This window comes from Hirundo rustica, chromosome 27 (genome assembly GCF_015227805.2).
Source record: "Hirundo rustica isolate bHirRus1 chromosome 27, bHirRus1.pri.v3, whole genome shotgun sequence".
Classification (NCBI taxonomy): domain Eukaryota; kingdom Metazoa; phylum Chordata; class Aves; order Passeriformes; family Hirundinidae; genus Hirundo; species Hirundo rustica.
This window is the reverse complement of record NC_053476.1, coordinates 4,205,841-4,222,755: the sequence shown is the minus strand read 5'-3', so window position 1 is coordinate 4,222,755 and position 16,915 is coordinate 4,205,841. Positions and strand designations below refer to the sequence as shown.

The window sequence follows — 16,915 nt, the reverse complement described above, 5'->3', positions numbered from 1 at the left end:
CCTTACCAGTCAACTTCTTCACAGGTTGGAGCCGAACACTGATAGACTGATGTGTGAGTAAGGGGGAGGATGGAAGGGAGCGGGACATGCCCTCCATTATCCGAATGTGCTGCATACCTTCGGTCACTGCGAGCGGAGGAATAGCGTAGTCAGGTTCAAAAGCACAGTCGTTCTCTGTGGAGGTGCCTGATGGGGAGAGGGAAATAAAAAAAATTAACGGGTTAGAATGCAAGGGAGAGAATGCTGCTTCCACCAGTCCAAAAGGGCTGGCTGGAGGGAGCCCTGTGCAGAGCTGATTTGGTAATTGCCTTTGCACGCTCGTAACATTCCTTGAAGAAACTTGAAAAAGCATCTCAGTGCCCCTCTCTATTATGATGAACAGCAGAACCACGAAGGATTTCTTTCAGTGTTCTTAATTTGTCTTTCAGAGTCTTATAGTTACCAATTTTCAATACAGCGACCATAGTTTTTAGATTGTCGGTTTCTAATAAAAATCCTCCCAGCTAAATTTCATTTCAATAGGAGAACCTTTAGCCTAAAAAAACCTGCAAACCCCAATTAAAATGAAGAACAAACACCCCTTAAAACAGCCACCAGCTCCAGCTCTCCCAAGAGACACACAAAGCCCATGCAGGGGTCACATCACTACAGATCCCCAACGGAATAGCCTGGGAACAAGTGAAGATAGAACAATAAAAGGACTTGTTGCTAATTGTAATCAATATTAATGAACAGTGAAGGGAAAGTGCTTCACATCAGCAAGAGTCAGGAACCATGAGGTTCCTCCTATGAGCTGCAGATATGAAAACTTTGGGGTCAAGGACACCTGGACCTCTACTCCTGTCAGTAAGATGAACAACCTAACCCAGAAAACTAATAATTCACATGCAAAACCAACCCAAAGTGTTAGCATGAATATTTCACTAATTTCTCATTAATATTTCAATAATGTGAGAAGGCCAGGCTTGTGTCACACTGTTACAAGATGGATTTTAGCTCTTATTGGGTGCTGATGTTTCTCTCCATAAAGACATTCCTCATCAGATTTCCAGTGGATAGCTGTGCTGCTCTCAGTGGCTTGTGGGAGTGTGTTTAAAAGAAAAAATGTTTGCTGGACAGAAAGGGAAATGGACAAGAGTGGGAATAAGACAGAAAGGTAAGAGCTTCAAATGCACAATACTTCAGAGGAGACGATGGACGAGCTGTATTGCCAATATTCAAAGTAAATGTGAACAACCCGACATATTGCTTATGATCAGTGGGAAAACCCACACTGAAATAACTGTCAAAAATCTTGGACCAGTTCCTGAAGGGTTCTAGGAGGCTGCAGCACCGGTGGCTAAAATTCATTCACTCCTGATGCCAGCATCCAGGAACGTCTCTCAGCAGTTTTGTATCGCTCTTTACACGAAAGGCAGAGAAGCACAGACACCCTTGACACCTACACTGGTTTTAGCAGTTCAAAACACACCTCACTTTCTGCTTGCTCATCACTCACCAGTTACCACGAGCTCTCTGCAGGCTCTGCCAGGCTCACCGGGACTGTCAGGCAAGACAAACCACCGTGGCATCCAAAACCACCATCCAAAAAGCCAGCTGTGATGGGTTTTTAAAATGTAATCACCACCAGGCATGAAAAAAAAAGATTTGCCACCGAGGATAATAAACTTCCTTAGTCCATCATCATGAAAAATACCCATTAGCACGTGCAGAGAGATTGCAAGTGATGGACAGAGAGCTGGGAAAAGTTAGAGATAATGCTGCAGAAAGCCTGTCTCTACAATTGCATCCACTGATCCAAATGGAAATATTTAGCTCAGAAGCTTGTTGTTCCAAGAACTTGGAAGCTTTTTTAACTTTTCCCTTTCCATTCCCTCTCACACTGAAACTTCTTGCTAGTTATTGCAGTTCCTTCAGTCACAGTCACCAAAGTGAAGAAGTACAGATTGGTGATTATTGGGCAAGGATTTGCAAAAAAGAAAAAAAAAAAAAAAATGCAGGCTGCCATGGGATATGTACAGCTATAAACTCCCTGCTTCCTTCCTAATTTTACTACAACTCTACTTTAAAACAATAAAATTGGAAACACTGAATTTAAATACAGTAATTGAAAGATCCTATGTGAACAGAGCAGTTGACACTTCAGAGCTTCAGGGTTTTAACTACCAATTCCAATCCCCCTAATTCTGATCAGCTTCAATCACTCAAAATCAGCTCACCCAGGCAACACTGGAATACTGCCAAAAAAGGACAATTCTCTGGAGAAAATGTCCCCATAATAAGTCATTAGGACACCATGACAACAACAGGCTTGAGCCTAAATGAAAGGAAAATTATTGCTGCAATCCCGAAGGGAGAATAAGTCAATGCGCATAGAACCTACTAGAGCCCTGCTTCCAAAAAAATGCTGCTCAGTCTCAAAGCTGTGTGAGAATACAGCACTTTCACAACCCTCACAAATGAGAAAATGCTTAAAAACTAAGTAAACCTGCTTCAAAGGGCACGTAAGCCAGCACAGATCTGAGACCTGCTGCTGTCAGAGACACAAATCCCCAGCACAGGGCTCTGCGTAGCGTTAACCAACCACCAAACCTGCTCTGAGTGACAGACACTCAACAGAAGAGTCTGCTGGATTGTTACTTAAAGAATATAAACCCTGGTTTCAGTACTTCCTTCCTGTGGGATGAAACAAAGCAAAGCAGAAGATGCAATGTGGGGCTGTGCAGCCCCCAGACAGGCACACCCAGGTCCTTCTCCGCTGCATCCCGGGGCCTGGGGAAGGATAACCTGGTTATGGTGAACCTGCCAGGTTCTCCCTTTGGCATCGGGGAAGGCGAGAAGAAACCTGGAAACCCAGTGTTGGTTTGGGCTGGGACGTGCTCAAGAATTCCAGCACCACCAACAGAACCCTCTCTGTCCCTCTGGCTCCGCTCTGCAGGTCCACCTGTGCTGTGCCAGGAATTGAGCTCAACTCCTTCAGGCACTCCAAGATTGTCTGGTTTGTGAATCTCAGCACGCTGGCAGCTGCCTGGGTAATAAGGATGGGTACAAAGTCTGTCAGGTCACACAGTCCGACGAGAAACACAACACGTGGGAGGTTATCAGAGGTGAACAAACGAGACGAGGCCCCGAGGCAGAACAACACTCAGGTTTTTACCTTGCCCAGCTCGGCTCTGACGGGAGTCTACACTTGCCTGTCTTCGGTCTGGTGGCTCCTCGTTCCCTCCATCTGCATGAGAACCAAAACAGCACAAGTAGAACATCATAGTGGACAGGTCAGGCAGATGCAACTTCTCCTTGAGTCCCATCACCTATCTGAGAGGAACAGCAGGACAAAAGGTCCTCTGGCAGACTAAAACCGGGGAAGCTGCTGCTGGACTCTGCTGCTCCTTGCACCTTTGCCCCAGCTCACTGCAATGAAATCCATGAGGTCCTCAGGATAGAAGGAAGGTTTTACTTGTCCCTATTGATCCCACAGCTATCTGAATGAGATAAAAACCAAACTGTGCATCTTCAAAGAGTTCCTTCACTTTGGACTGTTATATAAAAATATTAAGCATTGGAATAAAGAGATCCAGGAAAAAAAAAAAAGGACAAAAAATATTTGAAATATGAAATTTGAAGTCATGTCCCTTTAAAATTATTTGTCCGCTAAAAATCAGGAAGGCTGGGAAGAACAAAACCTCTTGTTACATCCTCTTGAAACCGTTTAGGAAAGCAGCTACAGTTAACAAATCCCAAATCCATCTGAGTAAATGCAGAGTGGGACACTGTGTACAATACTATTCAATTAATTACAGGCTGCTCTTCATTGATCAACTGACCAGATTAGAAACAATAGATGCACCCATCAATCCAGATGCTTGAGTACATGGAGTTTCTGGCAGCTGAGAGCAAAAAGAAGCCCAGCTCTGCAGATTGGGGAAAAGCAAACCCAGGGATTTGAAATGCAGGCTGTGTTTCAGCAGTTCTTACCCCTTACAGCAGAGGAAGGGGAAGCTTTTAAAATCTTTAAAAATAGTTTTGAAATCACTGAATTCTTAAATGGCTGTTTAAAAACTCAATAGTCGGTTTAGCATTGATGTGCTTTGATGACAGTAAAAGCAACCGCATTTTGATATATTCGCATCTCAGGACAGCTCTGCAGAAGTTACGTGTTGGAGAGGTCTGTTATGCCATAGTTTAACTTTATCAACTTCTGCTACATGTGAGCGATGTCTGGCCTGATGGGGAGTTGTGAATTACAGGACAAGAGCAGAACTAAAAACTTCAGCCTACCCCCACGCCCAAAAAGAGAGGAACCACAGCCCAGGATGGGAGAGGTTTTGTGCTCCCTCTTCCCTTGGTGAAAGGCTCCCTGCCCTCAGTTTTCCTGAATCAATGCTCAGGCACCTTGAACAGATGCCAGCCAGGCCATTTCTGTCACCTCTGCATCCTCCCCCTGCTGACACAGCAGCTGCATGTGAAGGTCACCTGGCTACAACAGCCCAGAATCCTGATTTTAAATGAGCTGCACCCGCCCCAATAAACCAGCACTTGCCAGGGAGGTCACAGACCAGGACACCTGCCCAGCTCCCTTCTGCATTCTGGTTGCCAGAAGGATGTTACACTGCAAATAAAACTGCAACTGGGATGTGTCCATAGGAGCTTTCATTAGCCTGGAGATGCCCTCTTGGAATCAGCTGCACTGAATCTTCCTACAGTCAACAGAATTAACAGAGCCCTGACTGCATTTTTGCTAGTAACACCCAGTGGTGGTCTGGCCACTGCTGTGCACATGGATATCATCATCATCCCTAACAGCCCCTGGCTCTGAGCCCACAAAAAAAACCTGTCAGTCACCGAAAAAACAAAAATCCTTTTAAGCTGCAAACATAAATCCAAATGCAAAATAACGGCAAGGACTAAACATTCCAAAAGACAAAAGTCCCAGCATTAAAATCAGGAGTAAACCCCTGTATTTATCCAAAAGACACGTGATCACCAGCTAAAGACAAACTCCCTCCCCGAAAGTTTCACCATCCTTGCAAGTGTTTGAACACCAAGGGGCTCAGTGGGTGGGACTGGATGAGCTTTAAGCTCCTTTCCAACCCATCCTGAGATCTCTGATGATCCTATGAATCAATCACATGGAAAGACAACACCTCTGCTGTACAGTGACCCAGGTGCATCAAACCCTGCCTTGAGAACACGGCAGGGGCTGGGGGCAGAGGGCTGGGGTCCTGCTCCCCAAAACGCTCCAGCACTCAAAGGTGGGACACAAAACTGTGACAACAGGCTGCCAAAGCCATTGGGCTGGAGAAGAGGAACAGGAGTCTAGGATAGATCTCCCTGCAAGTTATACAACATATTAAGAAGGGAAAGAAAGCTTGCAGTAAATTAATTTCCAAAACGCAATTAGTGGGTGGAAAAGGAAAAAATAAATCAGATGACTCAGCAGATATTAAATCTTCAGTCAGCACACAACTGCTGCCGCAGCAGAGATGGAGCTTGGGGGAAAACAAGGATGGAAAGGAACAGCCACAGCTCAGAGCTGAATAACTGAACTATTTAATTCTTTTTCTCCTCGCTACAAATCAAAATGTTGAGCACAATCTGCTCCTGGCAGTGCAGGAGCAAGGTTAGCAGGGAACAATACCACATGTAATTATGAAGTTATCTCATTGTACATGCAAAAAAGGGGAGATTACTGTTTCTAAGGGAATATTAATCCTCACATTTTCTTGAGCTTCCCAGTGCTTGCATTTACACCCACCTCTGTGTGTGCATGGGGACTCTGTCACCACAACAACACGCCCAGCTATTTATTTATGCGTGATTTTAGCTAGTTGTTAGTATTTGCTTTAGCAATAGCTGTTGTTTATAGACATGACCTATTATTCAGACAGCATTTGTGGACAGTATCACTCCTGAAGTTCAATCAACTCAGTTGCTGTAACGATTGCCAGTGTGGTGAAACACCAAAGTTATTGACAATCCTTCAATGCAACAGCTAGGAGAGGTCACCAGAAACAAATCAGTTGTGAAATCATTGCTAGAGAACACAGCTATCTGTGTTAATTTAAAATAAAGATCAGCACAGGCTGAGATGAACCCGTTTAAGGAGCTTTACAGAAGTTGTCACGCAAAAGAGGAAACAGTCAAATGCCACAAGGGAAGTGAATAATATAGTAAATATTGACTCAGTAATTCATACTCTCTTGCATCTCACTACAAAAGGGAGAAAAACTTTTGTGATCTTTTAAAAAAAATCCCAGTGTTCAGAAAATCCATTAACTCTAACACATTATTTCAGGTTTTGAAAGCTGCTGTCTCATCGGTGTCCAGCGTCTGTCCACCTGGGATGCTGGACACAGGTCAGAAACCTGACAAGGCTTCTGAGTGCCTGATTCTGGGGCAAGAACAGAGTAAACAGTCCCGGCTATTAACTCTTTCTCTCAGTTACAAAGAGATCAAGGCATCTCAAAGATCACGATTAGTCACAGGATCAGCAGAGCAGCCTCTCCTGCTGTAACCAAATCTAAAAAAGACTCCTGCTTCCTCTCCTCCCCCACCCCATTCCACCAGTTCCCCATTAAACCCAATGACATAACAAATCCTCCTCGATGCACACAACTGGATTCTTCGAACTGACTGCTCTGACAGGGAAAGAAAATCTCGAGGTTTCAGCATTCCTAAACAAAACCCCTGCACAGAGCACCACAATTAGCAAACAGGAGCCAGACACATCCGCACCAGCACATCTGATGTCAGTAAATCCCACAGCACCTCTGGCAGCACCTCCTGCCAGGTACTCTCGTTAAAGGCAAACATAACAAGGTTCATACAAAAATCAAGCGCCAGCAGCCCAATTATTTCTGGTTTCCTATTTAATTTAGAGGCCTTTAAAACCCGCACCGTGGCTAAATGCCTCTCAAGATCTCCGATCTGACAAAGCAATTTTTAAGGCAGAAGAATCCAAGGGTGGGTGAGGCTGCTCCACGCATGCTGGGGAATCTGCGGCAGGAAGCGACTGCATCGGGTGTGCTGCCGCTCCCACAGCAACCAGCAGAGCATACTGCACTGTAAGAGCTGACAAATCAATAGTTTAAATCCATCTCGTATCAAAATTGTATCTGGAAGAGGCGGAAGACTCACACAAAGCCAGTCAAGCCGTTAGGGACGGATCCGATCCAGCCCAGCCCAGCATCCCCGCAGGAGCATCCCCGTGCGCACGACGCGGCTCCCGACTGCCATTGTGCTCACAAAACAGAGACACGGGGGGAAAAAAAACCTCCAAATGAATAAATCAAACAGCTCCAGGGGCTAGAGCCCACCAGGAGGACGCTGAAGCTGCCGGCGCTGCCGCTGCAGCCCGACCCTGGAACCCGCCGCAGCGATGCCGGAGGAGGAGAGGGAGTTGCAAATCTTGTTCTCAGCACTCCCGGTGGATTCCTGCCTAAGGAGTGACACGTGCCACATGATCTGCCTGCTGCTCTCCCAGGGTGAGATATGCCTGCAAAGGGGCAAAGTGTTCCCCAGGCGGAGCAGGAGAGAAGAGGGAGCCCAGTCTGGCACTGAGAACAATTATTTTAATCTAAAGTCCTTCCTGAGTATTTGGTTTGTGAGTATTTTTTCTGCCTCAGAAAACAACATGCACCGCCATCACAAATTATAATTATGCTATAATTAATTTTATTGTGATACTATTATTGTTGTTGTTATTGTTATAAAATTATTATTGTGGTAAAAATCGGTGTTATGGTTAGAAATAGCATTATTGCAGCGTTATGATTAAAATCAGTATGATATAAATTATAATGCTAGTTAAAAATATTAGAGAACTACATTAAGTTATTAATGGAATAAAACATCTACCCCATGAAAATAACTCCCTGGTGGGAGTGGAAGGGTGCAGGGCAGGGATGCAGGAATGGTTATAGGTGTTGAGGGTGGAATATTTTACTGATGGAACTATAGCACAGACCTGGGTTACCAATCACCGTATCACTAAAATCCAGCTCACCAACCACTTTCCAACACACTGAACCCCTTAGCACAGAATTATTAAAGTTGGAAAATACCTCCAAGATCGAGTCCAACCTGTGACTGATGCCCACCTCGTCACCCAGCCCAGAGCGCTGAGTGCCACGTCCAGTTGGACCCCTCCAGGGATGGGGACTCCACCAGCTCCCTGGGCAGCTCCTTAGGATGTTTAAGAACCCTTTCTGTGAAGAAGTTTTCCCTAATAACCAATCTAAACCTCCCCTGGCCCAGGCTGAGGACATTCCCTCTCCTCCTGTCCCTGTTCCCTGGGAGCAGAGCCCGACCCCCCGGCTGTCCCCTCCTGTCAGGAGTTGTGCAGAGCCCCAAGGTTCCTCCTGATCCCCCTTTTCTCCAGGCTCAGCCCCTTTCCCAGCTCCCTCAGCCTCTCCTGGGGCTCCAGACACTTCCCAGCTCCATTCCATTAAGGAATGTACAAGCTGCCTACTGCGCTGGCAGCTTGTACAAAAAAACACAGCAAGAAAACACCCTTGTCATAATCAATTTATTAAGTCCTATTCCTACAAGAGACATTGTCAGCACTGTCAGCATTCCTGCCCAGGAATTTCAGGCACAAGCAAAATGTCGTGTTTTTTTTTCCCTGGCATCTATCGGAAATCAGAAATCATATACACCAACATCTGAGTTATTCTGGAGCAGAATGAATCCTAAGTAAGTTCAGACATCAGTGACACAGATCTGTACCTTCATCATCTCAGAAGCTTTTATTTGTCACTGGAAGAAAAGCAGGTATTTCTAATCTGGGGTACAATTCACCTCACCTATTTCATCCAGAAAAAGTGGTATCCTTGTTTCTATTAACATCAAGTGACTTTTATCCAGAGACACCTATATTGAGTATGCAAATCAAACCCAACAACCCTTCCCCTTTTTTTATTTTGATGTGGAAAGATGACTTCATTTCAAAAATATACGGAGTAAAAAATCACGTTGCTAATAACATTTGGAAATGATGCAGCGTATTTAATTCACTAATTTTAAAACCACCATAAATATGTAACTAAAACACAAACAGTGATGATACAACTGGACTGAAAGACATGAAGGAGCTTCCCATATCACATTAGGGAAAAACAAACGCCACCAGCGAGCCCAAAGGTTACTGCCAACAAGGATATAATGTTGTCACTGGGTGTCTCCTGCCCAGAGATCTCTGAACTCTGCACAGGGCACATCCATCTGTTCTGCTCAGAAGTTCACAGCCAGAACACATAATTCAGCCTTTAGTTAGTAATTTCCTACTCAAAATGTTTCTGGCGTCCATACTTGGGCAGTGTTTCCATCACAGCTCAAGTTGTGCCCCAGCTCTCTGGAGTAAAATATGCTAAATTCTCTATGAACAAGGGAACCACGCTAATTAGATCATAAAATTTCATATCAAGAATGTGCTGGTAACTTGCTAAATGTGAATTTTTTTGTTCACCCCTAACAAGAATTTCGTAAGCACATCAACAGAGAAAGTTAATGTCCACAGTCACCTTAATTACAGTTCTGACACAGACCTGCTGGAATCCACCTGCAAAATTTAAAAGAATGAGCTAATAATCCTGAATTCACCTAAAGAAGATTTTCAAATCTATTCAGATGACAAAAAGTATGTTCTGCCGAGATTGGACACCTTATCAAAGCTTCTAATAAAATCATGTCCGTAACTTGCTTAGGTTTTGAGGGGTTTTTTTGTATGCTTAGAAAATATGGGTCGGCTTCTATACTGATCCCATCCTCAAAAAGAAAATTATATAAAAGGAAACATAAATCCTCCCGCTTCAGAAAGATCTTGCAGCAAAAATTTCCACAATTCCTTCAAATAGGTCAGTTATAGATGGAAACTCTGGCAAAAATTATCCATGACTTATCTAAAAATATATCTGATACTAAAAAAATAGTCCTCACAGACATGCTGAGAGAAGAAGTTTGTGCAAGCAGTAGAAGAGGCTGAAGAGGACAAACTCCTGAAAAGGTGCAGCTTAAAAGTCAACCCTCTCACAAAAAGATGATTTTTTTCCGTTAAAAGAAATATTAAAAGTATTAGCGAGTTATAGACTTTTCCTTAAGGAAAAGAAGAAAAAAGGAAAGGAAACTGCAACTCCAAAAAGAGGATTTAATGATGGAATTGCAGAGTCATCCCTCACACCTGGCACAGGTATTTCCTGCAGCCAAGAAACGCTTGATGTGAACCGAGTGGAACAGTCGCTTCACAAATACAGCGCTGCTCGTAAAAAATCCCTCAAAAATAAAAGCGTTTAAGTCATACCTGGAATATAATCCTAAAATGGATCAATATGGATTCCACATCCGTCAACACAATAAACAACTGCAGGAATCTGCACTAACACTTCCCGGGGACAAGCAACGCTGAATATAAATAATATTTATCTTTAAGAACCGGGGAAAAAAAAACGTGACATGGAAAAATCTCACATCTCGGGCAAAGATTTAAGTAAAGGCACGTCAAGATTTACAGGGATTAAGTCTATTGAGGAGACTGTGATGAAAATGGAGCTGGGTAGCACACACTAAGTACAGCAGGGTGTGTTTCATTTTGTCTGGGAATGTTCCTACCACATATATAAGTGAACACAGGAACATCTCCAGCTGTCTACGACCAAAAAAGTTCTGCTCAAGGAGCAGAGAATCAGCATTCAGCCTCATCATCCTGCTCCACAGGATCCCTTCCTTCTTCTGACAACTTTGGAACCTGCAGTGCGTGGCCAGGCTCTGGCACAGGGTGCCCAGAGCAGCTGGGGCTGTCCCTGGATCCCTGGCAGTGCCCAAGGCCAGGCTGGACGGGGCACAGTGGGAGCTGTCCCTGCCATGGCAGGGGTGGCGCTGGATGAGCTTTAAGGTCCCTTCCCACCCAAACCATCCACGGATTCTCTGATGCTACATTTAGCTTAGACTCTTCTCCATTTTAATTCTCTTTCCTGCACACGAAGATGTTGCTTATTTTCGTAACAGGTCGAGTTCTGATGATGAGGAAACTGATATATATAGATAGATAGGTATATATATAGATATATAGATTCAACATGCTGAGGTAAAATGGCAAAATCAACATGCGTCTGTTTGCCATTTCTTAAACAATTTATTTACTTAGAAACATTCAATACTTAGGAAGTTTCTAGAACTGTGAGAAACATTAGTTTCAGGCTGCTTGTATAAAAATCTGAAAATCCATTTAAATAGGTTAGATTACATCTTTTGTTTAAATCCTGATTTAAGGGAAGGAATCCAAGTTTGTTCTTGGGGCCAGGACTCTTCCAGCAGAGAGCCCCCAAGTTATTAAGACATCTCACTGATTTCTTACTGATTTTCCAGATGAAAATGTTGAATTCACTGAAATAAAAAAAGACTGGATCCGATTTTTAAACTATTACAGATATACAAATCCTTAAGTTTTCCTCAGACATTCTGGAAAATACATTCCACTTTCCCAACAGCTTGGCTGAACAAACCTCTCAAATTGATATTATTTCCCTTTGAAACTAGTGGGTATATCCTCTTTGAATTGTATATGAGAACAGCTTTTTTTTTTTTATGTTGAATAAGAGAAGACAAGGTCATTTGATGTGGGAAGCTGCAACTTCATCTCCCCTGCACATCAGCACAGGAATTTCGGTGGGATTCCATGGAAAACTCCTGCTCCCTCTACTGGCTCAGCCCCAGTGAAGACATTATCTCATCACAAATCTGCCAGAAAATGGGAGTGACGCCGCAAAATCCCAAATATATCCAAAATACGAGTCCTGTGCCCTCACTACAAGAAAGACCATGTCCAGGGAAGGGGCTGGAGCCCCAGGAGAGGCTGAGGGAGCTGAGAAAGGGGCTCAGCCTGGAGAAGAGGAGGCTCAGGGGGAACTTTGCGGCTCTGCACATGTTCTCAGAGTTGGTGATGCTCACGGGTATGAAAATCCTGCCTGGTATTTGTGAATCAGAAGCAAATAAATACACATTATTCTAATACAGGCTGCTAAAATTCCCTCTACGATAGCAGTGCAGGAGAGAAGCAGAAGCTTCATTGTCCAAACATCTTGTATTTGTCTGGGAAGAGAGTCTGGTCCGTGAACAAGACGTATTTTGATCAAATAAATCAGAACACCAGGAACCAAACAGCATGCCTCTGTACACATACATCTCACTGATCCACTGCCTTCTTCAGAAGGACAACACTGAATTACATAAATGCAAACCAAACTTTCAGGAAGGCTCAGTTCATGCTCAAACAAACTCAAGACAAACTTTACTGCGGTCAGAGGATTTTTCAACATACTCAACCCTTGTTTAAAAATGGATTTATGAAAAAACAGCAGTTTTTGTGGAAGAACAGGACCCACATTATTAATTAAAAGGAATACCTTGAACGTGTGGATACAGCATTCAGGACCATAATACATGACAGATCTTTTAATACCTCACTTCTAACACTTTCTTAAAGTGAGCTGCCCAACATCTACAGGACCCACGAGCTGGTCCTCGTCACTCAGCAATTTCTTCCAGAAATGAAATTAAAGAAGCAATTGTGACCCTCAAACTCTTCTGGGTTAAAAGCTTTCCTCAGACTTCCACAAGAGATCAGACAGATGAGAAACTGCACCGAGATCTGGCCAAGCAGAAATGAGACCTTCAGAGAAAATTCCTTTTATCTTCCAAAGGCAGGAATCGAAGGAGAAGAGCATTTGACAGGGGCCCTTTCAGAATTAAAATATAAAGCAGCAGGTTCCAAAAAACCCTATAAATACATTGCAAGTGAGAAGTAATTGGGTCTTCTGTGAACCAGGAAAGAAAAAGAGATTTTTTTTTTTAAAAAACCTTGCACCAAAAATATTCTGAATGACAGGCAGGCTCCTGACTGGGAAGCTCGAGATAAAAATTTGTGCATTTTATAGTTAAGAACAAGCAAGATGTAATTCCTAACTAACGCAGGGAAAAGCAGATCCTTTGGGCTAAGGATTACATGCCTCAGATACTCAGATTTTAGAGTACTTGTCTTGTTTTGGGTTTGTTTTTTTTCCTGTGTGTGGGGGTTTTTTGTATTGTTTCCCCTGTTTTTTTCTTTTATTTACTGTTACATTTATCTCGGCCTCTGTCAGAAATAAACAGCACAAATTCTTGGGCTTACTCCTCTCAAAGTGAAGGGAAATACAAAACCAGACAAAATGTGCAGTTTTGCAGCTGAATTTTACCAGGTTCTAAAGGGAATCCCAACTTTTACAGTGGCGTTAATTTAATGTGATAACCTAAGAGGGAAATAGTCCATCTGCTCAGAAAAGAACAAATAACTGATAGGTGGAATGACTGGACCGTTCTGTGGACTTATTTTCCTAACAGGATACTACTGGAATGAATACAAGTGGACTGATTTGATGTGCACTACTCCAATATACACCCAGACCAAGGAATGATTAACACAAACAAGGAAACTGCAGATAAATATGAGAGAGGTCCTTGATAAAAACAAGTGAAAACAACAGAGAACCTCATAGTCTCTGGATTCAGAGCACAGAACTGCCCTGGAAGAATTGAATTAGGGGGGAAGAAGCCACAAACATCTCTCCCAAGCAGCAGCAGCAGGTTAACACACCTGGTAGCCCTGGCCACAACAATCCCTGCTGGATCTTCATCCACAAGGAATAACAGGATAGAGAAAAATACAGTCATTCTACACTTTAAAATAAACACATCTTACATAATATAGCTCTGGATAGAAATGAATCAGAAAGCTTGTATGTCTGTGCATCTCTAAATTAATTTACAATGGAAAACCAAAAGTAATCTGCAACTACACTGAGATCCCATTTCAGCTTTGTGGAATATCCATTTATATCAGAAAGAAACCAACCTGATCAAAACACTGTTGCAGGCATATTGTGTCCTCAAGGCATCACTGGAAATCATCCTGAGTGCTCTTGAGTCACGGGAGAATTTTTCTCAGGACAAGACATTAAGTATGTGCACACACACGTGCACTGAGCACAAACTGTGAAACCCCAGCTCTGGAACTCTGAAAGGACACCCAGAATTAATCACAGGGCTGATGCTGCAGTAGAAATTCGTTTATTTTAACTGGCACTATCATATGTAACTGTACATTCAGATACATGTAGCTGTATTCTTCCTTTATAAATATTTTGTGTGCTCCTGAATCAACACCATCAAACAGTAAAGGGAAAAAAACCACCCTGACTGAGGTAAAATAAAAATTAACCACAGTTCTCAGAGAAGTTGCTCAGCAGTTTCTCAAGGAGGAAAATTAGGAAGGCATTTTGCTGCTATCACTGCCAGTGTTCTTTTAATCACAAAGAATTATCAAAACCACATCACGTCTAGGAATCATTAGCTTGACTCCACTGCTCCTGTTTGTCAGGTGCTACTGCAAATGAAAGACACAGCAAAAAGCACAGGAATTTCAAAGGCCAGCGTGCTCCTTTGGATTCCCCAAGAAAAGAACACAACACCTTTAACCCTGCTTCAAAGGTTTATTCCCACACTGGAATGCAAAATGACTGGAGTGCAGGAAATGAAGACAAAGTGCAATTTCACACAGACATCTAGGTGGGCTGTCACCAACCCACCAGAGTCAGACCCAGTACATGGCACACCTGAAACCTCCAACACATGATCTTCCCAATATGGATCCCAGGACCATCAGGGCAGATTAATTTCCAGCTTCTCATTAGCTTTCTAAATCACGTTAATGACAAACAAATTTTTTAAATTTCAATAAACACAACCTTTCTAGTGCACTTGAATGAGAAGAAGTCCAAAACCTGCAGTGTCCCACCTATTTCCCTACAGAAACTGCCAAGACAAAACCCACCAGTGAAGACAACACTGCTGCACAACGTGAAGGACAGCACTGACCATGTGAGAGTGCTCAAGAGAATGAAACATCTGGACCCAGCTGTTGAAACAGCCTCATTTACTGTGAGGGTGGTGAGGCCCTGGCACAGGGTGCCCAGAGAAGATGTGGCTGCCCCATCCCTGGAGCGTCCAAGGACAGGATGGATGAGGTTTGGAGCATCCTGGTGTAGTGAAAGGTGTCCCTGGCCACAGCAGAAGGATGGGAGTAGACGTTTAAACTCCCTTCCACCCCAAACCATTCTGGGATTTATTCAAGGGGATGCGAGGATTCATCAAGTTCCTGGCAGTGACAGGGTGACAAATGCCTTTTGTACATTATTAGGTAAATTCTGTCCTTTTTAATCTGCTTTTAAAGTATCAAATTTGTAGTTTGCCAGAACTGCAAAGTAAATAAATATAGCAAGTTTTAAGCTTGCAGCACTGCACGCAACAGGGAAATGTACACAGAAGACTTACTGATTGTTTTGCCTTACTGTGTTGCAAAGAAATACAGACTCAAATACATTTTTTTTTTTTTTAAATCTAGGCAGCAATGAATTCATCTAATGTCACGTAAGGGTTTGGAAGAGTAACAACTATGTGAAAAACTATTATGCAGTGCAGGGATGTTTGCCACTTAGCCACAAACAATGTCACAAACCTGATCATCTCATTTTCCCATTCCCTCTCTTGCTCAGAAGAACGCCAGACAGAACTTCTCAATAAAACAACTTATTTCAAGGGCAGAATCGCAGCAAATTAAACATACAGCAAAGTCACTAGGCATTAGAGAGAACCCCATCAATTTACTTTTGTCATGTTAGTTTTCAATATATGAAAAAGAAAACCCATCTGTTCTTCTGCTTTGCCCAAAATCAGACTGTCGGATCTCTGTACTTCAGAACTGACATTTCTTCAGTCACAAAAGAAGAAACACGTATTTGCAGAGCTGGGCATATACAAAATCCTTAATATTGCTTCTGGGAGATAAGCCAAAAGGAATACTACGGCCTGTTTGACAAAGAGAGGGCTTTGTACAGAAATCACAACTTAAGGTGATTTGTCTGTGTACAGTTTTCTAAAGGCATCATCAAAGGACGTGCACTTTCAGGCAGTAAATGGGACACAAATCTCAAGAGGACGGAGCTCACGTGTCTCCCCGTGCAGGTACCTCCCTCACACCAACCACTCCCACGGGAAGGAAATCTCCATAAAAGCTCCAAACAGCCACCACCTCAGCAGGCCTGAATTCACAATCAGTGCCCTTGCAAAAGAGACTTTTACCTGCTTTGAGAACCACAACAGCACGATTCACGCTTGAGCTTCCCAGGACAAGAGCGCTCAAGGATCGACCAACGGCGCTCAAGGATCGACCAACGCTCCGCGATCGTCACCCGCCACGGGAACAGGAGACCACTGATGTCTAAGGCATCGGTGCTGCCCCACAACTCTCCTCCCCCAAATACAGCAGGTAGGAAAATATTAACACTGGCCAAGTTCTGGCAGCGTGGGAAACAGAGAACAACTTCCTTCAAGCAAGGGAAAACCTCCCGTTTTCACGCTGCATTTACCACCGCGACATCTCTGCAACTCTGGTTCCTCAAGGAACATCCATAGGAAAAATATCCACATTAATACGGATGCATAAACGCAAATAGACACTGCATCCCAAAATATTTAAGATGTGCTGCCAGATGGCTTTGAAATTCAGAATGAAAGATCTAATTGAAAGCTGTTAGCCTGCCAATACTCAGTTTTTGGGAAAAAAAAAACCCTACGAAAGTTAAATAAAAATGTTTTTTAAAGCCTATCAATATTTTTGTAATGTTTTGATTTACAATTACAATCTCCCCCAGTCTCTGTCACGGATGAAACAGACCAAGCCACATGAACCAATAGTAACTGTAAACTCCTTTCCTGAGATGGTGGAAAAACAAAATTGACATAAATGTTGACTAAATTTGGGCAATTTCTCCTTCAATTTCAACTATTCCCATTCCTCTCTCTCCCTCCTGTTTAAAAATAAAAGCTT

At 43.2% G+C, this 16,915-nt stretch overlaps 1 protein-coding gene across 10 annotated transcripts in view; it reads right to left on the bottom strand.

The window, feature by feature from the left end:
• The window catches only part of TANC2 (tetratricopeptide repeat, ankyrin repeat and coiled-coil containing 2), a 160,445-nt gene that overhangs the window by 113,418 nt on the left and 30,112 nt on the right, over positions 1-16,915 (bottom strand). For 5 of the 10 annotated variants that reach the window (XM_040087277.2, XM_040087282.2, XM_040087280.2 and 2 more), the window contains 2 exons: positions 3,158-3,229; positions 7-186 (listed from right to left, as the gene is read on the bottom strand). In XM_040087277.2, the coding sequence (XP_039943211.1) occupies positions 7-186; positions 3,158-3,229 (252 nt within the window). The remainder of the gene's footprint in view (positions 1-6; positions 187-3,157; positions 3,230-16,915) is intronic. The other 5 variants (XM_040087285.2, XM_058423667.1, XM_058423668.1 and 2 more) reach the window with 3 other exon arrangements.